This window comes from Oncorhynchus clarkii, chromosome 30, assembly GCF_045791955.1.
Source record: "Oncorhynchus clarkii lewisi isolate Uvic-CL-2024 chromosome 30, UVic_Ocla_1.0, whole genome shotgun sequence".
NCBI classification, from domain to species: Eukaryota; Metazoa; Chordata; class Actinopteri; order Salmoniformes; family Salmonidae; genus Oncorhynchus; species Oncorhynchus clarkii.
In genome coordinates, this window is record NC_092176.1 from 8,483,364 (window position 1) to 8,509,586 (window position 26,223).

Genomic DNA, 26,223 nt, shown 5'->3' on the forward strand with positions numbered 1-26,223 from the left:
GGCATATCAATATTACATGATACGCATCGCCATATATAGATAAACTTATGCGACGGCATTATGCCCTTCTGTAGAACACGTGTTGTTTTTCCTATGGGAAAATAATGCTCATGTTTTACTGCTCTATACTGTGCCATAGGATGGTGTGTATGTTTTGGCTTATAAAGCACGGCTGTACTCTGAAAGGAGGCACCCGCCGGCTGGCCTGTTGCCGTTTTCTATAACAAGCTGGACTTGGCTGCCATCAACGCACAAGTGTTGTTCAAGCAGTGCATCAACAACACCATGCCCAGGAGAGACTTCATCATGAGTCTGACATACGGGCTACGTGACAGAGACATGAGGGCCAAGGCAGCAGCAAAGATTCCACACGAGCCAAATTGCGCACAGCTCCCAGGGGAGGGGACAGCGCCATGTGGCCAGGCGCACAAAGATCGGAACCCAAGACAGCTGTTTGTGGGAAGTGTGTCATGCGAGTGAAAGTGGCGAAGATTCGTGTTGACTGTCAAGACGAGGGATAAGCGCTAAATGATATCCAATTGATGCCATTGCTGAAAATGCACACCATGTAAGCATGAGCTGACAATAAGCGACTGCTGTCGTATCAACGCATTCATTATAAAATGCAATTATTGATTTTGTGCAGATTTTTACTAATTATCAAGCACACTTGGAGCTTTTAATGATGTTCAGGTTAATCTTTTAATCATTTGACCGAGCGCATTGCTGACCTGTCTTTGTGCTTGGGGTATTTTGTTAAATAAACAACAACAAAAAACACATGACTTGTGTTTCATAGTTGTAACAAAAGACCATGACTATAAAATTGATTGAACAGTTCACTTTGTGTTTTTACATATAGCCTACAGTAACAAACTAATGAAAATGCTATTTTATATTTAGAAAATGTTACTTAACGCCTTCATGAACACAACCAAATGATTATTTTACCAATAGCATATATGAAACGTATTAATTACACGGTTAGAAAGAATGACTGCTCATTAGCTGGAAGGGGTGTCCCTCGAGGCCCAGCAGTTCTAGTGTTAAAATAGAGGAACAAACAGTTTGGATGCAAATGAGTGAATGTGTATTTCCTAGGCAGGTGTGAGTATCATGATGGATGGAAACAGGAGTGGTTATTCAGATAGATATGATGAGCAGTTTGATACTTGAGAGTTTCATGTGGTAGTTAGTCATTTGTGTGTGCCTGTGTATGGATGACAATAAGCAGATGAGGATACCTTGGCCTCGATCCGAAGCCGCCTCCCCTCCACGATCATGGGCTCCTTGGTGAACTCGTCGAACAGATACTGCCACTCGCAGGTCAGCTGCCCAAATGTACCTTTGGTCACGAAAAAGATTCCCCTGGTGAAAGGCAAGAGAAGTAGAGCCTCAGAACATTCACTGACAGACAAGACGGTGACACAGGAAGTGAAACAGCAGCACTCTTAAGTCACTGTAGTCCACTTTTAGAAACAAACCCCAGCCAGCCTCTTACCTTTTGGTGATCATCAGGAAATCGGACTCGTTCACTTTGGCGTGCGCAAAGTATCTGTACTTGGCGAACCTTCCGTTTTCAATTTTCTAAAAGAGAAATATTAACTTATCAGGTTTGTTCAAGCACATTTGAGAAGATATCAAATTGGGTATATAAAAACACATATGCTACGCTAAGTCTACTGTTGATATGATACACAAACGAGTCACTCGGTACCTTTATCCAAAGTTTGATTAAAATGGCTTCAGGATGTTGACCATTCACACAGGCTCTGGCAGATGATCTGATGGTATTGTTGCTGATCTACACCTACTTCACCTCCTGACCTGACAACAACTTGTATACTGGACACATCCTAGGCCCCCGTTTGATTATGTCTTCTTTGAAGAGATTCTGACATGGGTGGATCGAAGAAAGCTCTGCTACAACAGTTGCTTACGCATCAAATTGCATAAGATCAGTGATCACGTCAAGGGAACCAAGGTTGCTTTTAAAAAATATTCAAAAACAGGGCCATGGTCTTTGACCCGGAGACATGTCATACGACATCTAAAATGTTCCACTGCGGTACACTGATACGTCATTGAGTCCAATGTATACCTGTTATGGACCGTTTATAAACTGCTCATAAAAGCATGTTAATGAGTGTTGATGAAGTGAAGGGAAAAGGTAGGGATGAGAAGACGATATAGAGGTTTCAAAATGCACTTTATTCAGAAGGGAAGTTGTGCTGGCTATGAGTATGTGACTGCGCGCATAGCAAGGAGTCTTGTGAAAGAGGGAGGTGCCAAAATGCCAAGAGGGAGGACTGCTGACTGACTATTGCATGAATCCAGTCCAGACCAATACAACAGATTTCATATGAACTTAAAGATGGAATCTGCATTAGGGGAAACAGCACCACTGTCCACCCCAGCACCTTTGGTATCATTTCTGTTTTGTGGACAGAGGTGAGCATGCTAGCAGATACCCATAGACTTCAAGTCATTGTGCTAACGCTAGTTAGCATTGGCTTGCAAAACTAGTTCATCTGACTCTGGGGAAGTCTATACAACAATCCAGAAGTGTCCCTTTAAGGATTCCAGATAAAGTGAATAATATAAACTTGCTCTAAAATAGAATATTACGATTTATTCTCAGATCAAAGTGTATGATTGACGAGTCTCTTGGCTTTCTGACTCCTCCCCCTTACATGATAGGGTAGAAGGTTGGATGACAGAAGACGGTTAAATTAAGTAGAATTATGCTTTTACATGACAAGAGGGGTCCTGCAGCAGCAGAATCCTGAGAATACATGGGTGTTTCATAAAAACTATTGAAACACAGTGTATGTCTAGAGTAAACAAAACATACAAACAGCCGAGAATGACAAATTGGCTGGCAGTTGGTTAGTCGTGTTATTCGGGATGCATTGAATGTTAAAATATCCTGCTGGAGCAGGCTACTCCACATTGACTGACAACACATTAAAAGCTATGGAAGACCAAAGCATCAACTAGGACTTAGCAATTCCATTCTAGCTGTCATCATCATCATCATCATCATCATTGCCAGTCCTACTCCATTCAGTGAAGGCCAACCTTTTCTGTGGACATGACAAGAGAGAAGACAAAGCCAATGTCAGAACAGACAGGACAGACACGGCCGTCTCTAATCATCTCTAGCGCTACAAAAACAACATATCACCACTCAAAAACGCCAGTACAGTGCAGCTTCAAGATAAACTAGGAAAGACCAAAGCATTAACTAGTGCTTATCAATTCCATTCTACTTGAAATCATCCACATCAACAATAGTAACAATAACACATTTGATATGTATAGCGCTTGTTCATCATCATCATCATCATCACTGACAGTTCTACTCCCTTCAGTGAAGGCCACCGTTTTCTGTGGACATGACAAGAGAGAAGACAAAGCCAATGTCAGGACAGACAGACAAGCACATACAGACAGACAGAGACTGACGCTACTATTCATCTCCAGCTCTACGGATATCTTTTTTTTTTTTATGGAATAAAAGGAGGACATCACTTCAGCATTCTCAGTGAAACATCAATACAGAAGTACAGTACAGATTCTGGTAGTGCTCAAGCTACAGCTAGAAACCACAAGTATAGTGACCCCACAACTACACAAAACTAAATTACAGCCAACACCTCAATGCCTTGGCTCACTACAGCTTCTGCTCAATACGGTCCCATTCCACTACAGCCCTACAGGCCACTGACAAGGGTTGGGTCCATTCCATTAAAACTCAAGAGTCAAATTGAATTGACTGAATTGAAATTGAATCGGCCCCAACTCCGGTCATGTTCCTGCTCGACTACATGGCAGACGCGTGCCCGATTTTACAACGCCTGGATGGGTTAATTAACATATCAGCTAACTACGTCATATGATATAGCAATCTGATGCCTGACTGCACAGTCCATGACGTGGAATGCAACCATTGGTTTATGCAACACAACGCATGCGTATCTAGTCGGGCAGGAACTCGACCTCTGCCATTTCCATCACTAAGTGGGACTCACACACAGAGCTACAGCAGCCATGCGGCCATGGGAGAACTTTTGAGCAGGTGGGTGAAAGCACATAATCACAGGATGAGATAATGAAAACCTAATCGCGACTGAGAAGCAATAAGGGGTTGCGAAGTGGAGCGAGAGATGGAGTGAGGGGGTGTTTCTATGTGAGGCCACACTCATTAACATGAACCCTGACCTCAGGGTCGTGTTCATTAGGACACGAGAGGGAAAACCTTTTGAAAAGTTTTGCAACAGAAAAGCGTTTCTTATTGGACAGGTTCATGTAGTTTCCTTTTTTTTCTCCATTTGGTGCCTAATGAACACCACCCAAGTCAGGGGAGCCATCTGTTTAGAGGAAATAAGGGTTTGTTTTGTTTTCCCGAGAATTCCTGTTACCTGTAGCATCTGGCTGCCGATGCCCTCTCTTTCCTTGTATGGTCGGATGACCCCGTCCTCATGGATGAAGCGAGGCGGACGCAGACTCTCCACATCCTGGGATGTCTCAGCTGCCCTCTTGATGCCCTGGAAGGTGCTGCTGGCCATGTCGATGATGCCTCCAGTGGGTCTGGCCACAGCACCCACTAGCCCCTTGCCCACACCCTTAAAGAAGCCCGCCGCGCCCTCCTTCTGAGCACCTTTAATGGGCTTGGTGACAATCCCTGTGATCCCACTGACAAAGCCCTGAGACGGAGAAAAGGCGAGTGTTACAGACAGAGTAGCATATTTGAGAGAGAACCGGCCTGAGAGACTGTTTCTACTGCTCAGCTATACTGGTTGTGTTCAATTGACAACAATGCTCATCTTCAATTTTGCTACGTTGGGTCCTACTGAACAGGTCCCCGGTTATGCTGGTGTTGCTGGGTCAGTTAGGCTGTACTGGTGTTAGCATACTATAGTAGGTCAGACTCACAGACACCAGTCCTTTCCCTCCGCGGGTCAGGCCCTCTCTCAGGCCGCTAGGCTGCTTGTTCATAGCCTCCCGTCTCTTCTGCTGGTACTCCTCGTCCATTGTCATGGCAGCCACACCCTTCGCCATGGCGCCTGTGATCCTGGAGGCAGCGCCCGCAATGCCACCTGGGAGAGGGGACAGCGTAAACACAGTGGAGAAGAAGAGAGAGGGGCCAAGTAGATAGGAGAGGGAAGAGATATATATGTCAGGGGACACACACAGTTAAGTCGGGAAGTGGAGGGATGGCAATGAAGGAACTAAAGAGAATCAAGGTTAGCAGAAAAGAGATGAGCGAGAGCATAACTTACCTACTGCTCCTCCAACCAGCGCTTTCACCCCCAGCGCCATACCCTCCACAAACTCCTCTGGCCCCTGGATAGCTCCCTGGAGAAGCCCAAAACAGTTACTAAGATACATGCCATCTAAATGGATAACTACCGCACTGTGTCAAGTAGTACACATCCATGCTGGTAGTGTTCGGTGCTACAAGGGATTTAGCACCTACCTGGTGTGGTTCATATTGGTTGTACTGTGGTCTCACCTGATAGGGCTCGTAGAAGAAAGCCTCCACTCCCTCCGACAGACCTCGGATCAGTCCAAAGGGGTTTCCCAGCACGTCCAAGCCCAACACCAGCACATACATCTGCTTTATCGCCTGGGACACAGATGAGAACACGGCTCAGTCGTGTATCATAATAACGCAATGAGTTGTTAGGATTCCCCTTTCTAACATGAGGAACCTGGATTGAACTAACATTCTTCACATGAATTAATTGAAGTGGGAACATTTGCGTTGGACGTGCACATTTTCAGTTTGGGTTTGGCCATTGGAGCCCACTTGGAGTGGAATGTGTGTGAGACGTTACCTGTTTCGAGTAGTGTCTGATGACCTCCCATTGTAGTTGCTGGCGAGTGCGAAACTGGAAGGTCAGCTCGAAGAAGGCCAATCTAGGGAAGTTACAGAAAATGACTTTGGGTCAGACTCTAGCGTAAATGTAAACAAAAAAAAGGACATGGTTGAATAAAGCCTTGCCATAAGCAAATAATTAGCATTAAGTGGTTTTGTAGAGTCTCTGTATGGTGTGAGTGAGTGAGTGAGTGAGTGAGTGAGTGAGTGAGTGAGTGAGTGAGTGAGTGAACCATTGCACATGATGCATTCTACTCTGGTTAAGCCACTATTTTCTATATTCTCAGAGTTGACCTTGAGTTGGCTCTAGAAAAAGTCTCCTCCATATTTATTCCCCTGCCAGATGAACACACCCCATTAAACAATTCAGAGTCAAAAGATAGAAAACCAGGGGTTAGCTCTTCAGGGTCATCTGAGCTCATTCAGATGAATCAGGTCTGGGCCAAAGAAAGGAAACCTGACTTTAGTGCACTGGAAATCTTTCAGACAATTTAGAAAACAGACTTAAGAAAGCCAAATCAAGCCCCATCTCTGACTTCTGGTGATTTTTCAAAATTGTGGAAAACAAATGCACAGAAGCCTACAAATTCTTATTTTTCCCTGCCATGCAAGTTGTCTGACTGGCATCACAACTGAGAAGAATGGGATAAGTGATGCTTTTATTCATTATTTTATCATCATCGACAGGCTTTTTATTTGAGAGAAACAGTGATTTAATTGACCCTATTCGGTCAATCAACTGCTCTTCCCTCTGCCAGCCCTTAACTTCTTGGTGACAGGGGGGCAGTATTGAGTAGCTTGGATAAATAAGGTGCACAGAGTAAACTGCCTGCTACTCTGTTCCAGATGCTAATATATGCACATTATTAGTAGCATTGGATAGAAAACACTGAAGTTTCTAAAACTGTTTGAATGATGTCTGAGTATAACAGAACTCATATGGCAGGCAAAAACCTGATAAAAATCCAACCAGGAAGTGGGAAATCTGAGGTTAGTAGTTTTTCAACTCTTTTCCATTCCAATACACATTGTCAATGGGGTCATATTACACTTCCTAAGGCTTCCACTAGATGTCAACAGTCTTTAGAACTTTGTTTGAGGCTTCTACTGTGAAGTGGGGGGTGAATGAGAGCTGATTAAGCCAGGTGTCTGGCAGAGTGAGAGAGTTAGCTCTCGTTCCATTGCTTTTCTACAGACATAGGAATTCTCTGGTCGGGAACTGTTACGTATTTTATCTAACGGGCGGCAACCCTAAGTCTAAATATTGCTGTTACATTGCACAACCTTCAATGTTACGTCATAATTATTTAAAATTCTGGCAAATTAGTTCGCAACGAGCCAGGCGGCCCAAACTGTTGCATACACCCTGACTCTGCGTGCAATGAACGCAAGAGAAGTGACACAATTTCCCTAGTTAATATTGCCTGCTAACATGAATTTCTTTTAACAAAATATGCAGGTTTAAAAAAAATACTTCTGTGTATTGATTTTAAGAAAGGCAGTGATGTTTATGGTTAGGTACATTCGTGCAACGATTATGCTTTTTTCGCAATGTTATTTTGTTAAATTATCACCCGTTTGGCGAAGTAGGCTGTGATTTGATGATAAATTAGCAGGCACCGCATTGATTATATGCAACGCAGGACAAGCTAGTTAACCTAGTAATATCATCAACCATGTGTAGTTAACTAGTGATTATGTGAAGATTGATTGTTTTTTATAAGTAAAGTTTAATGCTAGCTAGCAACTTACCTTGGCTCCCCTTGCTGCACTCGCGTAACAGGTGGTCAGCCTGCCACGCAGTTTCCTTGTGGAATGCAATGTAATCGGCGTCCAAAAGTGGCAATTACCGATTGTTATGAAAACTTGAAATCGGCCCTAATTAATCAGCCATGCCGATTAAATCGGTCGACCTCTAGCTTTTCTATAATCCTAAATTAATTAATAATAATCGCTTTGTTTAAATAACGATATTTTGGAGATGATTTAGTTTTCAAATAACCTAAAGTGAGTGAGAAAAAGGACTTTCTTGAACACGGGGTGAGACATTTACTAATTTGTAAATAAAGCCAGTTTGTTATTTAGAATTATTTATGTTTTTAGAGGGGGAGAAACCAAAAGCCCACCGTCGCCACACGGGTCTCCCAGTCGCGGCCGGCACGGGTACAAGCATCTGTAGCAACGTAGTTTGCACTGCGATGCAGTGCGCCACTCTGTTTGGAAAATATGGCGCTGTACAATGTGACTGTTTCCACACCCTAATCCCAGTCAGAAGACAGTTGATGAAACTTGAGTGGACTTACAGAAAGGCTCTGTAAGACATATCAGGGTTCGTCAATTAGGTTTGGCCCAATTTTTCTGAGCCAATAGCCGGCAGGCCAGAACATAGTAAGTATATAATATTAGCAATTAAATTGGACTACACTACAAATTTAACATGTTTAACACATATGCTTAGTACATAATAAATTCAGTGACAATCAGATAATTTTGATCTGATTACTCTCTATTCCTGTTTGTTGAAAAACACGTTTACAGTACGTAGGCTACACTACTTTTTTTGACGTCAACATTTGATCAGAATAATTTGCTTGATGGCAAGATAAAAAGTATCAAGAAGGGTGATAATGAAAATCAAAGTTTCAGAAGAATGTACAGAGATATGCGTTTATCTTTCCCAATGCCAAGCCAGTGTCTTATTTGCAATGAAAATATTGCTGTTTGCAAATAATTAAATCTCAGACGTAATTATGAATCTAAGCAGAGAACTGTCTGTTGTATTCCCGCCCCATATAGAGGCCCGAAGCAGAAACATTGATTCGTTAACTGCAAGCTGCACACACAGCATTTTCTGTGGACATATTCTGTAACTTAAATGGGTTAAATCTGCAGTTACAAGGAAGAGGGAAACAGTCGAGGACATGGTGGAGAAATTTGAGGCCTTTACTAGGAAGCTTGAGTTGTTTGATTTGGACCAGGCCGCAGCATTGTCACAGAGGTGATGGAAGATTTCATCAAGCAGCTGAGGGACAACTTATTTTTCTGTAGTTTCGACCCGATGATACGTCTGACAAACAAAGAACTTTGCATCCTGCAGGCCCGGATCAAAGCTAGCGAGACATTCAAAGACATCTTCACAGACAAATCAACCGTGGACCTTGAGCAATTTGCTACAGAAATAAAGGAAGAAGATTAAGCAAGCTGAGTCCCAAGCATGTGCTCAAACGCCATGTGAGGGTGCCAATTTCTCGCCAGGGACGAGGCCCATATCGGATTTTTGATGGTAAATTCACCTATTTACAAAGCAAAAGGTACATGCACCTCACGGAGTGCTATGTGTTCCACGATAATTCAATGTTGCCTCCATCAAGAGATATGCTGGACCTTATGTCAGAGAGGTGTTTCTGGGACCACATCGTTTCTTTCAAGGTAGGATTATAGCAATATTTTGCTATGTTTAGGCCTATTTACATGTATATATCTAGTATTGTACCTAATGTTGGCTTTTAGGCTAAATGTCTTTTTTTATTCTCCAAATGCAGACAATGACCCAAAACACACTGCCGCCCGGGTTTGGAAATGAGGGTATAAAATGAGGGTTTGGAAATGAGGGTATAAACTGGGTCAAATACATTGATCATCTCAGCAAGGTTTAACCCGTGGTTGTGGAGCTGGGTGGAAGTGCAACTAAAATGTAGTTTAAATAAACATTTGCAATTTGAATGGCTTTTTTTGTTATTTTATTAACGAAAGCATAAAGATGTTGATGAAGAAATACTGTACTGCCGTTTTGAGTGATAAAAAGGCAATAAAGAGTATTGTCCTACTAATAGGGCTACACCAGCTACAGTACACTTGTGAAAAACAAGTGTTTGAAAACCTGTTCTCAAAATGTCTCCAGCTGTCCATCACTACTGTAAATAAACACAGCATCTTGTTTACATTCTTTATTGTAACCACAATGTCACAAATAATTTGTATCTACCTTTCCAATTACTTTTAGAGTTTGGGATTTACAAATGTGCGTTTTTTTCATGTCATTTTTTGTTAAATCCAGTTTGGATTTACGTATAACTTTAGACTGATGCCTTTAGTGAGAGGTCTAATGCTTTAATATTTAATCATTTCTGCCCTGAATTCATATCTAAGGGACATTTTTCGCACCATTTTTAGTTACATTGTTTTAGTTTGAACGTGCAGACAGGCACCAAGCGGGAACGTTTCCCTAGTCAGTGCCATTAGTGCAATGCCCCTTAAAGTGTTGCTCTGTGCTACCCAGTGGGGTGGGGGTCCACCCCCCTTCCGTGAGCTAGGTCCGTCTTCTGTGCGCTGCGGTCCATCCCGTGCCCCCTGCTTTCAACTTCGTGCGCCCACCGCTATCTCAGTGGATAAAACTTGAGAACGTCAAGACAATCCCATTGTGCACCACTCGGGAGCCATAACCAATATATATTGTCCTGCTAATAGCCCAGCCTAGAAACTTTGTTTGCAGAATTGACAGCCTGCTACGCTTATGAATAACAGGGTTACTAATAGATGTGAGAATATTTAAAGGGGCTTTTATATAATTAATTAATAATTAATTATAAATTAATTAATAACAACTTTGTTTAAAAAAAAATATATATATTTTGGAGATTTCGTTTTCAAAGTCTTAGACCGCTGCGCCACTCGGGTGCTGTACAATGTGACTGGTTGGGATTAGGCTACAGTACTACAGTAAGAGCAAAATAATCCTAACATTTCCACACCCTAATTGTAGTCCAAGTTTCTCTAAGAATAAAAACCTTAGCGTAACAGCAGTTTTAGTAAGTAATACTGAAGTCGTGCAGAATTATCAGTTCCTATTTGGTTTATGTCGCCCATTCATTGTCAGTTAGAGACATAGTAGCGCCTTGGGATTCAAAAGCATAATCAGTGCTCTAACTCCCACATGCGCTGGTCTGGAGCAATGAAGCAGTGACGCAAGGTACCGTACTAAACCACAAATTACCTCTAAATCCAGCAGCATAATCTCAAAACCTTTAGTGGAGCAACCACTAAGTACTTTGGATGATGTCTACAATATTCATGTCCCTTATTACAAATATCTGAGCATCTGGATAGATGAAAAGCGGTCTTTTAAAAATAAAATTGATGAGTTAGTTAAGAAGCTGAGAATAAAAATGGGCTTCTATAGAAATAAACCCTGCCTCTCGCTAAATATTAAAGAGCAGATTATTCAGTCAACGTTCCTATCGGTCCTAGATTATGGCGACATCATCTATATGAACGCACTTCATTAAAGCAGTTAGATGCAGTTTATCATAGCGCACTGCGCTTTATTACGGGCGCCAATTCTGTCTCTCTTATCGTTTTGACGTGACGTACAGTGGGTTGATACATTCCCATGTTATCATTTATAAAGCCCTCTTACAAAAAGTCCCACTGTACCTAACATCTTTACTACTAAACGGGAGTTACCACACCCGGTGTCAGGGACGATTAACTCTGGAAACTCCTTTGGTCTCTACTGAGTTAGGTACATCAGGTACATCATCATTCTTGCTCCTTATCTGTGAAACAATCTTCAAAATGTTCTTAAATGTGATGTTCTGGTGCCTCTAGTGTAATTCAGAAAGCTGATTGAGGACCTTGTTACTGACAAATATGTTTGTTTTTTAAGACCGTGTTGTTCTTTCTGCTTGCATTTCGTATTTATATTGATGTGTGTATTTTCTGTAATTCAGGGCTCATCTGCTTGGTCTCAGTATGACTCCCTGATAAATTAAAAGGTTAAATAAAATTGTATTTGTACATACTTGAAGACGACATCCTGCACGTCAGTGAGGGTTGCTCCGATGCTTTTCAGCAGCAGATTGAGGGACTGGACAGGGATGATCTCGGTCTCCCTCTTCTCCTTGTTACCATCCTCTCCTCCAGAACTCAGAGAGAAACTGAGGTGCAGCTGCCAAACAAACATGCCTCATAGATAGATCATCCCTAGGGCAGTTTTCTTGACCTGATGATGTGACCAGGAAAAAGTCCAAGCCCATACGTTTCTACTGGTCAGAAGCCCTTACTATGGTACATACCTGGTCAATAACACTTTGTTACAATCGCTAGGCCCTTTAGTCATGGTCTGGCCATGGTGTCCTAACGCTGATTGGCTGACAGACGTGGTATATCAGACCGTATACCACGGGTATGACAAAACATTGGTAACCAGTTTTTAATAGCAATAAGGCATCTTGGGGGTTTGCAATATATGGCCAATATACCAGGCACTCCGCGATACGATGTGCATAAAAACAGCCCTTAGCCGTGGTATATTGGCCATCTACCACACCTCCTCGTGCCTTATTGCTTAAATAAAATACACAGTGAACGCACTGTGGTGACACCGAAGCTTACCTTGATAGGAGAGATGTGGAAGTACTCATAGAGACTGATAGGGGATGTGTCAGTGGCCGAGACGTCGTTGAGCTCCGTCTTCAGATACTCTATGTCCTTCTCAAACAACTCCACCTGAACACCACACACAGAGACAGAGGAGAGAGAGAGAGATACAATGGAGTCTTAACCCTGATAGGCTCTTTGCACATGCTAGTTCAATTTAGCCTGGTTCATTACGAACTGCTGCCTTATTTATAGACTTTTCCAAGGCCTTAGACACTGCTGACCATCAACTGTTGACCATCAACTGTTGACCATCAACTGGGCCTGGATCAGGCTTCTTGGAAGTGGTTTGAGAATCATCTGTCAGACAGGACACAATGTGTGATTTCTGATGGTGTTCAGTCTAGTTTCCTGGGTATTGTGAAAGGTGTACCGCAGGGATCAGTATTGGGACCTGTTCTCTTTACAATTTCTATAAATAATATCAGTCTGTAAATATTAAGCTGTGTGCAGACAATACTGATATGTATGCCATCGCCCCAACTGTAGAACAGGTGTTGTTCGAGCTGCAATCTGACTTTGTTGCCTTACAAAAAGTCCTGGTTGGTTTAAAACGTGTACTTAATGTGGGTAAGACTAAATATATATATTGTTCTCTAATTCTCACAAAAATGTTTCAGATGGACTACATATTTATTCATTGAACGGTACTCCCATTGATCGGGTTCCCGCCAATAATTATCTGGGCATTTGGATTGACAAGGATTTAACAAAAAAAGCTAAGATTTAATGTGGGCTTCTTTTTTAGAAATAGATCTAAATAATCCCTAAACAGCAAAAAGCAGATAGGAAAGTCGACTTTCCTGACAGTTGTTGACTACGGTGACACCATTTTCCAGAATGCAGCAGTATATATATTTCTTACTGAAATATCACATTTTACATAAGTACTCAGACCCTTTACTCAGTACTTTGTTGAAGCACATTTTGCAGCGATTACAGCCTAGAGTCTTCTTTGGTATAATGCTACAAGCTTGGCACACCTGTATTTCTCAAATTCTTCTCTGCAAATCCTCTCAAGTGCTGTCAGGTTGGATGGGGAGTGTCGCTGCACAGCTATTTTCAGGGTTCTTCAGAGATGTTTGATCGGGTTCAAGTCTGGGCTCTGGCTGGGCCACTCAAGGACATTCAGAGACTTGTCCCGAAGCCACTCCTGCGTTGTCTTGGCTGCGTGCTTAGGGTAGTTGTCCTGTTGGAAGCTGAACCTTCGTCCCAGTCTGAGGTCCGGAGCAGGTTTTCATCAAGGATCTCTCTGTGCTTTACTCTATCAATCCTAGTCTTCCAGTCCCTGCCTTTGAAAAACACCCCCACAGCATGATGCAGCCACCACATTGATTCACAGTAGGGATGGTGCCAGGTTTCCCCCAGACATGACGCTTGGCATTCAGCCCAAATAGTTCAATCTTGGTTTCATCAGACCAGAGAATCTTTTGTCTCAACTGACTGGCTTTCTTGATGTCTATAGTATTCTCTTGGGTATGCATTCTGGTTTCTGTTATGGATGTGTCACTGCAACCTTAAAGGTCCTCAATGATGTCACCATTGCCCTTGATTCTAAGCAATATTGTGCTGCTATTTTTATTGACTTGGACAAAGATGTTGATACAGTAGACCATTCCATTCCTGTGGGCCGGCTAAGGAGTATTGATGTCTCTGAGGTGTCTTTGGCCTGGTTTGCTAACTACCTCAAAAAGTGCAGTGTTTAAAGTCAGAAAATCTGCTGTCTCAGCCACTGCCTGTCACCAAGGGAGTAACCCAAGGCTCAATCCTAGGCCCCATGCTTTTCTCAATTTACATCAACAATAGCTCAGGTAGTAGGAAGCTCTCTCATCCATTTATATGCAGATAGTCTTATACTCAGCTGGTCCCTCCCCAGATTTTGTGTTAAATGCTCTACAACAAAGTTGTACAACAACAAGCTTTCTTTACCCTTAACCTTGTTTTGAACACCTCCAAAACAAAGGTCATGTGGTTTGGTAAGAAGAATGCCTCCCCCCACATGTGTGATTACTACCTCTGAGGGTTAAGAGCTTGAGGTAGACACCTCATACAAGTACTTGGGAGTATGGCTAGATGGTACACTATCCTTCTCTCAGCACTTGGTTTCCTCTATCGTAATCGCTCATCTTTCACCCCAGCTGCCTAAATAACCCTGATTCAGATGACCATCCTACCCATGCTAGATCATGGAGACATAATTTATAGATCAGCAGGTAAGGGTGCTCTCGAGCGGCTAAATGTTCTTTACCATTTGGCCATCAGATTTGCCACCAATGCTCCTTATAGGACACATCACTGCATTCTATACTCCTCTGTAAACTGGTAATCTCTGTATACCCGTTGCAAGACCCACTGGTTCGCTCGTCTTTTCAGTTTGCTGCACCTTGCGACTGGAACGATCTGCAACAAACACTCAAACTGCACAGTTTTATCTCAATCTCTTCGTTCAAAGACTCAATCATGGACACTTACTGACAGTTGTGGCTGCTTTGTGTGATGTATTGTTGTCTCTACCTTCTTGACCTTTGTGCTGTTGACTGTGCCCAATAACGTTTGTACCATGTTTTGTGCTGCTACCATGTTGTGTTGCTACCATGTTGTGCTGCTACCATGCTGTGTTGTCGCTACCATGCTGTATTGTCGCCTTGCTATGCGGTCTTAGGGCTCTCTTTATGTAGTGTTGAGTTCTCTCTTGTTGTGATGTGTGTTTTGTCCTATATTTATATTTTATTTATTTATTTATTTTAATCGTCCCCGTCCCCACGGGGGGTCTTTTGCCTTTTGGTAGGCCGTCATTGTAAATAAGAATTTGTTCTTAACTGACTTGCCTAGTTAAATAAAGGTTAAATAAATAAAAAATAAAATTTAAAAAAATGGTCTGAGTCGTTTAGCTGCTTTTTTGGCAAACTTCAAGCGGACTGTCGTGCCTTTTACTGAGGAGTGGCTTCTGTCTGGCCATTCTACCATAAAGGCCTGATTGATGGAGTGCTGCAGAGATGGTTGACCTTCTGGAAGGTTCTCCCATCTTCTCAGAGGAACTCTGGAGCTCTATCAAAGTGACCATCTGGTACTTGGTAATTTCCCTGACCAAGGCCCTTCTCCCCTGATTGCTCAGTTTGGCCGGGCGGTCAGCTCAAGGAAGAGTCTTGGTGGTTCCAATCTTCTTCCATTTAAGAATGATGGAGGCCACTGTGTTCTTGGGGACCTTCAATGCTGCAGAAATGTTTTAGTACTCTTCCCCAGATCTGTGCCTCGACACAATACTGTCTCGGAGCTCTACGGACAATTCCTTTGACCTCAGGCTTGGTCTTTGCTCTGACCTGCACTGTCAACTGTGGGACCTTTTATAGACAGGTGTGTGTCTTTCCAAATCATGTCAAAATCAATAGAATAGAAAAGGTGGCCTCAAAGTTACGGAAACATCTAAAGGATGATCAATGTAAACAGGGATATACCTGAGCTCAATTTTGAGTCTCATAGCAAAAAGGGTCTGAATACTTTAGGATTTTTTTTAAATGTAGCAAACATTTCTAAAAAAACAGTTTTTGCTTTGTCATCATGGGGTCTTGTGAGTAGATTGATGATAATGTTTTTTTTTTTTAAATCAATTTTAGAATAAGGCAATAACATAACAAAATGTGTAAAAAGTCAAGGGGTCTGAATAGTTTCCGAATGCACTGTATCACCAGTAGTACATTCACCATTTATTCCTATCATTTCTAATCTATAATATTTGGTTACGATCCTTTCTTTTAATGCATTCAATACTATTATTCCAGTCTTCATTGTCAGAGTGGACACATGGTTTGCAGAGTGCACAATCTATGCTACACTTGTGAGAAACAAGTTTAGGATTATTTCATTCCATTTATGAGTTCCCTCAATATAGTCATTGTCTTTTGTTTGGAGCTCTCCTGACAATGTTGAGTAAGGATGAGCACACACAGAAGTGGGCCTATAGGCTACCTGGCCTGCTCGCAAGTATAATCATTTAAAATGTGCCCATTTGGGGATCTGATAGTATTTCTGATTAGCTTAACACACCACCACCAATGACCTGTGGAGCTTCTCAAAGTAATGTTTTCACCTCAAACAGCAGAAAAACGTCTCTTTTTACATGCATTGAGAATTACAATAGTTCCTCAATGCATTTGAAAAATATTTCCAGCGCTCTCCCTTTCGCTAACCACTCAGCGTGAAAGGAAAAATGTCATTCTCTGACCCCGCATTAACGTCAAAAAATAGGCTTCTTAACAGTGTTTGACTTGGACTGAAATAGGTTCCGGTACTCATTTTGGGTGTGGTACTGTTGATATTTAGGTTCAAGAGCTCAACAATACTTTTGAGCTAATATTCTATAAGAGGAACAGGAGCTCAAGCAGTAGAACATTTGAGGTGCCGGTACTGCCCAAGTCAAGCACTGCTTCTTACCCCTTGCACAAATAGCCTACAGCTGTGTCTGTCCCGAGCTCACAGGCACAGGAAACTGAGGGCCCAAAATATTTTTATACAATGTTGTAAGTTCCCTAGCACACGCTTCAGGCTAGACCCAAGTTAATACAATGTTTCAAGTTTGTTGCAGACAGGCCATGTGTAGCCAATGTGATTTATTGGATATTTCTTTTTAAAATGAGGATATTTTCTACCTGCAGGCTGCAATGTTTTTATTGGTTGGCTTTAAGTAGGATATTTTTACATAGTTGGCAATAGAAGTTACTTTTTAGGTTCATATGATTTTCATTTAGACTTGGATAGAATTTGATTAACCACATGACAATGAGATATGAAGATCGGTAGAAGTGGTCAGATAAATTGGCACTCCAGATGAGAAAAGGTTGCCGACGACTCATGTGGCCTATTATCAGGAACTTCAGGGGAGTAATGGCAGAATCTACGAAAGCCAGCTGGAACGGGAGGAGAATATCTAGTTGGGTCAGGTTAAGGTTTTCCTTCTTCTGGTTATCTAGATCTGGCACCCTCTTCCAGCAAAAAAAAGGTAAGCTTAAAGCATCAGACAAGCTCAATGCATATAGTTGATTTTATTAAAACACATTGGGTGTCTTTAAATGGAAAAGTTTAAACATTTTACAAGTTTAAACATTTTGAGCAATCGATTAGTAGAAAGAACAGACGACTTTTGATCGACCAAGATTTTTTGGGGTCGGGACAGCCCTAATCACAGATTAGTTTTTTTACAAAGCTCTACTAAACAAGCTTCCGACTTCCCTAACTTTGCTGTTGAAGTATAAAAACACGAGTTACCAAACCCGTTCACAGGGTTGGTTAACTCTTAAAGGTTCCTCGGGTCTCCACCAAATTAGGTAATTCCACTTTTAGTTAATGCACCTCACTACTGGAACAATTTACAAAACTGCTCGAGCAATATAAATAATATAAAAAATCTTAATTGAGGACTTAGTAGCTGAGAAATGTAACCATTTTTCTTAAATTGTGTTGTGCTGTTTTATTTGACATTGTATTGGATTGTTGCATTACTGTGATCAGGGCACCCTTGAGAATGAGACCTTTCGCTCAATGGGTTTTTCCTGCATAAGTAAAGAATATTACAAATAAAAACCTGCTGCTCTGACGTCATCACGCTGGCGTTCTCCGGAGTGAACAGATCCAAGATGGCATAAAGGAAGCCCAGGTCCAACTTCAGATCCATCTCCTGGATTAGCACCTTGAAATACCTAGTCAACATGCCAAGAAAGGGATGTTGGTATGTGTGGTTGAGAGAGAGAGAGAGATAGATAGATATGGAAAGAACATTAACTATAGCGATGGACTCACTTGATGCGTGAGATATCAGAGTGCCCTGCTGCCCTGGTAACAATGCTGATGTCGGTCAGAGGTTTGGGCTCTGCAGGAGAGAGAGGAGCAGAAAAAAGCCATCACGATGTGTTTATCCATAGAACTCCAGTCTAACAATGCCTATGGCGGCATCCCCAATCGCTCCTTTTGCCTATTTAGCTAGTTACAGTGGGGTCCAAAATTAGACACCCTTAATACAGATGAGCAAAGATTACTAAAATAACTGAAAATGAGCATGTATTGTATGCTCCAACATTTGAAAAATGATATTATTTTATGTTAATACAATTGCTCAGAGAAAGAGGTTTTGTTTAACAAATAATACAAAACAAGAAAAACAAAAAAGACAGGGGTCAAAATGATTGACAGCCTGTTTTCAAAACCTCACCTTGCGAGGGTAATAGAACTCGAGCCTTTTTCTAAAATGATTTATGAGATTGGAGAACACATGGGGAGGGATCTTATCTTTATCAAGGGTGTCAATTTTAAAGTGTAAATCCACAACACAGAGAGACTTGGACAGAGCTTGGGACTGACCTGAGTCCATGGTGACAGACTTAGGTAGTTTTATAGGGTAGAAGACATATGGGAAGATTGCTCCAGGTAGCTGATTCTGGATCTGTGGAAAAACAAAAGCACTAAAAAAATGTTTCCCTCCAACCATGTCTCCAATGGGTCAGCTTGAAATCATTTTAATTGAACGGTTGGTAAGATGAACAAACAGTCAATGTAAAAACTCTATCGTATGGTTGGTGGTCGGGTGGGGACCTATTGTAGAGTTGGATAGAATGCACTCTCCAACTTTCTGGGGACCCACCTGTATGCGGTTGATCTGGACACGGCAGGCACTCTGGCGGGCCGATACGCTGTACTCCACCTTCACCCCTGGCAGGAAGCTCCTCCTGATTGGAGCGTCATATGGCTGCATCATCCTCATGTCTTGCCCATTATGGGTCAAAGACACCTGATAACACAGTTAGACTTAGGACACACACAACAGTTCTACTGGAGCTGTGCAAAACTAGGAACAACGTCTACCTCTAGAATTTCTAAAGCTTTCAAGGGGTTGGTATGGTATACATGGTACTAGACAGAGGCATAGCCAGTTGCTGCCTGACCTGGAAGTTGTTCTCCAGGTCTAAGATGGCGTTGTCCACTGGTCCACTCTCTGTGTACTCTTTGAAGTGGGTCTCCAGCAGCTCGGCATCTTTTCCACTCAGGGGTTTCCAGCGAGACTTCTTCTTTGGCTTGGACTCCCACACCACGTCTGAACTACACACACACACACACACACACACACACACACACACACACACACACACACACACACACACACAGGAGAAAAGCACACTGAACATGCTGCACTGAATTTGAAAAAGCATGTTCCCACTCAAAGTAGTCAACTGTAGCACAACCATACCATTGAGTGTATATACGGTGTTTGTATGTATGTGTGTGTGCACACACCTGGTAATACCGATGAAGGACACCTCTTGGCGGCTGCTGTTGTTGACCAGGGAGACGCCCACGTCTTGCAGGGAGAGGATGATCTCTTGTTCGGCCAGCTCGGCCTTCTCACTCTCACACAGCAGCTTGTATATGCGTCTGTCCTCTGTGAACAGCGCCACCCGCTGGAGGCCCTCGTAGAACGAGATGAGGTACAGCTTACCCTCCTCGTTCACGTCCAACCGCAGGTCCTACACACGGATCAAGTGCCAATCAGATGGGAAGTAATGCGCGTTTCACTTTTAAGTTGATATTTTGCTTTGTAGCCACAGCCATAACTCACACAACACCAAAATGATATACTATATCAGCTTTTAATTGAGATTTCAGGAAACTAATGAGTCCAGGCAACAACAGTTGCTATCATGACAGTTGATTTGATTTAAACAATATATATACACATCTCTGGTTATACTACGGTTTGCATTTTGTCTAACCACTGTGGCTGACATGCCAAAGCACCCAATCTTCTAATATTTTAACTGGGTATCACCATATGTTGCTTCCCTTGTAAAACTGCTCAGGTCATCAAGCCAGTATAAAAAGGGGGAAGAAAATTCAGTAACACTTAACTTTCTGTCAGACTTCGCTAATCCCTACACTAATCCTATTGAGGATTGGAGCCTTAATGAAAAAAAGTCTGATTAAAGCTTTGTGTGTGTATAATGATGGGCTAAGCCATATTAAGCAGCTGTTAAAAAAAACACTAAGCAGAAGATCCTAATCTGTGGTTAAGTCTGACACCTGTGTGTCATATCGGTCTAAAGTACTTGATACAAGTGTGTGTCAAACTAATAAGAAACACTGGTATAAAAATCAGACTTAAATGTAGTATCAATCTAAATGTTGGAGAATGTAACATTCCACCACCGTTAAGAGCAAAAGGGGAGTAAATAGAAGGGCCTCCCGGGTGGCGCAGTGGTTAAGGGCGCTGTACTGCAGCGCCAGCTGTGCCATCAGAGTCCTGGGTTCGCGCCCAGGCTCTGTCGTAACCGGCCGCGACCGGGAGGTCCGTGGGGCGACGCACAATTGGCCTAGCGTCGCCCGGGTTAGGGAGGGCTTGGTCGGTAGGGGTGTCCTTGTCTCATCGCGCACCAGCGACTCCTGTGGCGGGCTGGGCGCAGTGTACGCTAGCCAAGGTGGCCAGGTGCACGGTGTTTCCTCCGGCGCATTGGTGCGGCTGGCTTCCGGGTTGGATGTGCGCTGTGTTAAAGAAGCAGCGGCTTGGTTGGTTGTGTATCGGAGGACGCATGACTTTCAACCTTCGTCTCTCCCGAGCCCGTACGGGAGTTGTAGCGATGAGACAAGATAGTAGCTACTACAACAATTGGATACTACGAAATTGGGGAGAAAAAGGGGTAAAATTAAAAAAAAAAAAAAAGGGAGTAAATAGAACGCTGTGGTACGGTACCTCTTCGCTCCTCAGCTCGCCGCTGTAGCTGCCACACTGCCAGGCCAGAGAGCGCGATCCAGTGGGCTCAGCCCAGGTGTAGTACATTGCCTTCCCGGGGCTTAGCTTGTCCTTCTCCTTCTGACTACTACACACACACACACACACACACACACACACACACACACAGAGAGTTAGAAAGCACACACACAAGACCACGAGAACCCCACCAAGAGGAAGATAGATGATGGTCAGAAAAAAAAGCTGCGGTCATGACAACGTAGCCACGTTACACAGCCCAGGCACCATGGAAAGAAACCCAAGAGCCTATTTGCAAATCAACACAATGGAGAGAAGAAATCCCATTAGTGGAGATGTCGAGGCTACTATCCAATTTGATCATGTTGTCGTTCTTCCTCCAACAAACGAAAACAACCCCCCCCCCTTCCGATCAAAGAGAAAAAATGATTCAAATCATCATTATTGCAGAAGACACAGGGAAAGAGGAGGATGAAGAATGATTGGCAGGACTGTTGGGGTGGGGGGAATGGGGAGGGGGGCGATGAAAATGGGGGCATGAGGGAAAATGGAAGGCATATGGAAGCAGAGGTCAGATCCCATTGGCAGAGACCCATCCAAACAGCAGCAGCCAAAACTAAGTCCCACTATAAAAGCAAAGACCTGGAATTAAGGGGGAGGTCAAAGAGCAAACGGTCATGACACTGAAGCCGGAGCTCCTCCTTGATCACTCCACTTCCTGTACTTTGGTCACTATCAAATCAGATGACTTGGTCTGTTGAACCATACAGTGATATTAATGTAAGCAATATTTTTCAGCTTTTAGAAAATGCACATTATCCATTTCCTTGTGGAGTGGCATGTAAGGAGTAGATCCGGCTCAAACACCAAAATGGAGAAAAAAAAAGCTCTTCCCCTACACCTTCGGTTACCTGGGGGTCCAGCTCTGTCCACACCCTGACCACAGCTCAACTATGAAACGGGAACACAGAGACCACATCCCCCACTGAATGTGTGCATGTTCAAATAGAGATCTACGGACCATGCCTTTTGCATTAGTCATTGTATGTTAGGGAAGGCATTTGAAGTTCCCCAATATGTCCACCCTTTCTGTGTCAGGGTCAGAGTGGGTGAGAGCAAGAACCCTCGTGGGGCTGGGTCCTGCTACCTGGGCTGGGTCTCCTCTACTGAGAAGGAGAGGCCGAGCAGCTCGTCTGCCACCCATTCTGATGAATCTCTCCGAAATCTGCCCGGCCAAGAGGTGTGGGGAGGGGGGAAAAAAATCAGACTTAAACAAAAACAAAACCATCAACACAAAGTCAGACAAAGAAAGTCAGTAACAAAAAAACATGGATTGAAAAACAAATGGAACAAAATCAGTGTCCGTCACAACAAGTCACAAACCAAAGGAAATGGATCCATGCAAACAGACAAACCTACATCAACACAAAAGCCAAGAACACAAATACCTTGTATCAAAACAAATACATGTAGCACATCCTGGGAAGTTTGCTAAATATATTTAACACGCAGGTCTCATTCAGAAACAACATTTGGAATAGTACAGTGAGTAACACTAATTTTGTATTGTTTACTTCTATCCCCATAAATAATTGCAACCATCTCATGGACATTTCTAAAAGGAAAGATTTAAGACATCCCACATTTAAGATGCGACAAATACAGGTTTTATTTTAGGGCATTGCGCCCGTTTTGAGAACAGTAAAACGTGACCTATATAATGAAACACATTTCTGCTTACTGCCCCATTACCGTTCTCCCTCCCCATCCTTCCCCTCCTTTACCTCTGGTAGAACTCCACCGTCTGCTCCTGGGTGTGGTTGATGATGAGGAAGGGGGCGGCCCCGTCGTGGTAGTCAGAGAAACGGATGATAATCGAGTGGTCCGATAGGTTCACATCCATAATGACCCCGCCCAGCTGGAATAGTAAAGCCAAATGAAAAACAGAAGTATTAGTACTTTATTGAACCCAACGTGGGAAGTGGATTTAAATCGTCACAAAGCATCAACTTATACAGTAGTTACAAACACACCAGTGTGTGTGTGTGTGTGTGTGTGTGTATAAACTACTCACAGTGTTGTCCAGATGCAGCAGCAGGCAGTTTTCCGGTTTGGTGAAGTCCATGGTTTGAGGAGTTGACCGACTGCCTTCTACTTTGACTTTGAGCTTCTTGGAGTCCCTCTCAGGCCAAAACGGGATGGCTGCCTGAGAAGCACAGAAAAAAAGTGAGAGAAAAGCGAGAGAGGAGAGGGAGGGAGAGAGGGAGGGAGAGACGGACAAGGTGTCCATTTCACTACATGGATGTGCTACTGTATGTAGGGTAGGGGTCCATTATTCCCATTTCAAAATTCAGGAGATTAACCGGTACTGGCGTTTGTAAGTAGCTCTAGTTGTGGTACCTGTTGTGGTCTGGCCTCGGTCCAGTCGTCCTGGCCCTCCTCTCCCACCCAGATCACATGTTTGGTCCTGTTCACTAACAGGTAGTATGGCACAAAGCTTACGATACGGGTCAGGCTGAAACTGCTGGCGTCGATCTTCACTCCGATCTTCAATCAAACCATAGAAAGCCACAATCAACATGAATCAATCCACCCATCTATCTATCAACGGTTCAGCAAATTACACTCAATGACCAATCTGAAAGGTGAAGCATCAACTGACACTGTTCTTCTGCTGGAGTGTCGTTTCAAATCAAATCTTAGTTTGCTTGATCCACCACTCACTCACCACGTAATCTTTCAGCCTCCCTTTGCACTTCACTTCACCATAACTACCCACGGTATCCAGGGAGAAATCATCCGACAGGTCGCTGTCCGAGATCATCAGCCGCACCTGACCCGGAGAGAGAATAGGGTCAGATGTCAGGGAGACAAACAGCAGGGGTTAGGAGTTTTCACTTAAAAGCCCACTCCTTGTTTAAACCCCCCCCCCCCAAAACACAAAAGCAGCCCAGCTACTTGGCTTGAGCTTGGACCAAAGCTGATCCCCACTACCTTGTTGTTCTGCAGAAAGTTGTGTGGCTTGAAGGAGAAGAGCAGAGGCATATCGTAGTCCATGGCGTGTTTGCGGTGGATGTCATCGGCCTTGTATTGCAGCAGGCGGCCCGTCTTGTTCACCATCCAGTAGGGAGAATGGATAGCCACCTCAGTCTGGCCCGCGTCGTACTTCACATGCACCGCAATATCGAGCTCTGCCCTCTTCCCTTCTCCCCTCTCTCCTAACCTGACCACCTCCTCTTCATCGCGCAGAGAGCTGAACACAATGAAGGTGATCTCATCCAGGTCGCCACAGAGACCGTAGTGGGCCTGCCAATCCTGACCCAGGTAGTCGAGGAGGCGGAGTTCCAGGCTGGACTGGTCCATGATGGCGGTGTGCAGCTGGGCCGAGTGGCCGTCCATCAGGGTGATGGGGGTGGGCTCTTCACTGTCCTGTCAGCCAATCAACACACAATACCAATCAATAATAGGCATGTCATGTGAAGGGGAAGCTCTGAGGAAATATGATAGATGAGCTGTAGGTCAATTTCTCTGCTGGTGCGTAGGGATGGGGTAATGTGTGTGTACCTTTAGGCGATAGGTGATGGGGTAAGGCAGAAGGTTCCGGAGCAGGACGGAGGGCCACAGGTGCAGGATGTAGGGCTCGTCAAAGTGCTCCCCAGCCATTCCTGTGTGTTGTGATGTCACCGTGTCTTTCAGAGGGACGATGTTGACCATGAGGACGCCAGCGCTGTCACCATGGCGATGACAGGTCTGCTGCACACGTGCACCGGGCTGCTGGCTCACCAACTCGTAGCTGAAACCCTCGGAGCAGTCGTACTGATCGTCTCCCTCGGTTACCGGCTGCAGTCTTAGCTCTGACCTACGGGGGGGGGGGTTCAGCACAGTCAGTGTGTGTGTTTGTGTGTGTGTGTATGTATGTATGTATGTATGTATGTGCATGCGCATGTCACCTGTAGGAGTCCAGAGGCACACAGAACTCCTCTGTAGGCAGTGATATCCCCAGACTGGTAGAGCCCTCCATCACTCTGAATGGGATGGAGAAGTGGTTTATGATCTGTAGGGGAGACATGAGAAAGAGACATTCTTCAGGCAGAAAATACATTCTCTGGTCAGATAGTTGAACACATTCTGGGCTCAAGTTAAGTACAGACTAGAAAAAGTAAAGGGAGAGAGAGAGAGAATGGAGAGGGCTAGGGAAGCAAGCAGGGTGGATTGAGATGAATGGTGGGAGAAAATGAGCATTTGGGTGAAATCTGCATTAGTCAGTCTGAGAACAGTGAACATTCATTGGTGTGAGTTGGAGTTTGAGGTGGGAGGCAGGGGGGACTAACTTGCCTGGAAGGGAGAGCGGATCTTGATGTACTTGCTTCCCTCCACAGAGTAGATCTGACAGACCAGGAAACGGGTGACCCCAGAGTCTTTGTGCATGACACTGTACATGCCACGCCCCACTTTGATCAACGGGATCATGCCTGTTGAAGTGTGGCCCACCGGAGCTGAGGACATGAACATAAAAAAAACAGCGTGATCAATGACTAGTGACCCGAGCCACGAGTACTGACTTGTGTTAACCAGGGATACAAACTGGTGAGTAGCCCAAAAAGGTGACACTTTTTTTTCTGCACTGAAACATGCCAAAACAAATCCCTGCTAGATGGAAATGCAGGTTAACTAATTAAACAACAAAGAATATGATCTACATGATCCGTCTCTGTGTGTAAAATAAAAAGTGTTTCAGTTCAAAATGTCAGTTGTCAAACAATGCATTCAACTGAAATGTGTCTTCCACATTTGACCCAACCCATCTGAATCAGAGAGGTGCGGGGGGGGGCTGCCTTAAATCGACATCCACGTCTTCGGCGCCCGGGGAACAGTGGGTTAACTGCCTTGCTCACTGCAAATGACACTCAAGCCTTGAGAAAAAAACTAATATTGCTGTTAGCCATGACAGCCTTTACAATAGAACGCTTGTGACCACACACATCTAAATACTGCACTTAGGGGGAAAAAAACATCTTAAAGTAGAAATAGAATGAAACAAATAGGCATTCTATTTTTGCTCTATTATAGTGGCCACTATAGTAGACATCGTTCAAGTGCACAAGCTTACATGCGTGTAAAAATAACGTTCACTAAGTAAAAAATGTAATAA

General features: G+C 43.6%; 1 protein-coding gene across 10 annotated transcripts in view; it reads right to left on the reverse strand.

The window, feature by feature from the left end:
- The window catches only part of LOC139389852 (intermembrane lipid transfer protein VPS13A-like), a 58,755-nt gene that overhangs the window by 3,043 nt on the left and 29,489 nt on the right, over positions 1–26,223 (reverse strand). For 4 of the 10 annotated variants that reach the window (XM_071136832.1, XM_071136833.1, XM_071136831.1 and 1 more), the window contains exons 44-68: positions 25,407–25,567; positions 25,022–25,125; positions 24,636–24,930; positions 24,066–24,500; positions 23,800–23,904; positions 23,472–23,618; positions 23,146–23,277; positions 22,856–22,989; positions 22,219–22,296; positions 21,054–21,180; positions 19,604–19,833; positions 19,255–19,408; positions 18,954–19,100; positions 18,674–18,755; positions 18,116–18,185; positions 17,901–18,015; positions 12,278–12,391; positions 11,686–11,831; positions 5,844–5,925; positions 5,519–5,632; positions 5,286–5,361; positions 4,939–5,102; positions 4,425–4,709; positions 1,502–1,587; positions 1,245–1,368 (exon numbers count right to left, since the gene is read on the reverse strand). In XM_071136832.1, coding sequence (XP_070992933.1) covers positions 1,245–1,368; positions 1,502–1,587; positions 4,425–4,709; positions 4,939–5,102; positions 5,286–5,361; positions 5,519–5,632; positions 5,844–5,925; positions 11,686–11,831; positions 12,278–12,391; positions 17,901–18,015; positions 18,116–18,185; positions 18,674–18,755; positions 18,954–19,100; positions 19,255–19,408; positions 19,604–19,833; positions 21,054–21,180; positions 22,219–22,296; positions 22,856–22,989; positions 23,146–23,277; positions 23,472–23,618; positions 23,800–23,904; positions 24,066–24,500; positions 24,636–24,930; positions 25,022–25,125; positions 25,407–25,567 — 3,707 coding nt within the window. Of the gene's footprint in view, positions 1–1,244; positions 1,369–1,501; positions 1,588–2,190; positions 3,087–3,118; positions 3,391–4,424; positions 4,710–4,938; positions 5,103–5,285; positions 5,362–5,518; positions 5,633–5,843; positions 5,926–11,685; positions 11,832–12,277; positions 12,392–17,900; positions 18,016–18,115; positions 18,186–18,673; positions 18,756–18,953; positions 19,101–19,254; positions 19,409–19,603; positions 19,834–21,053; positions 21,181–22,218; positions 22,297–22,855; positions 22,990–23,145; positions 23,278–23,471; positions 23,619–23,799; positions 23,905–24,065; positions 24,501–24,635; positions 24,931–25,021; positions 25,126–25,406; positions 25,568–26,223 lie in introns of those variants that run through there. The other 6 variants (XM_071136835.1, XM_071136840.1, XM_071136834.1 and 3 more) reach the window with 4 other exon arrangements.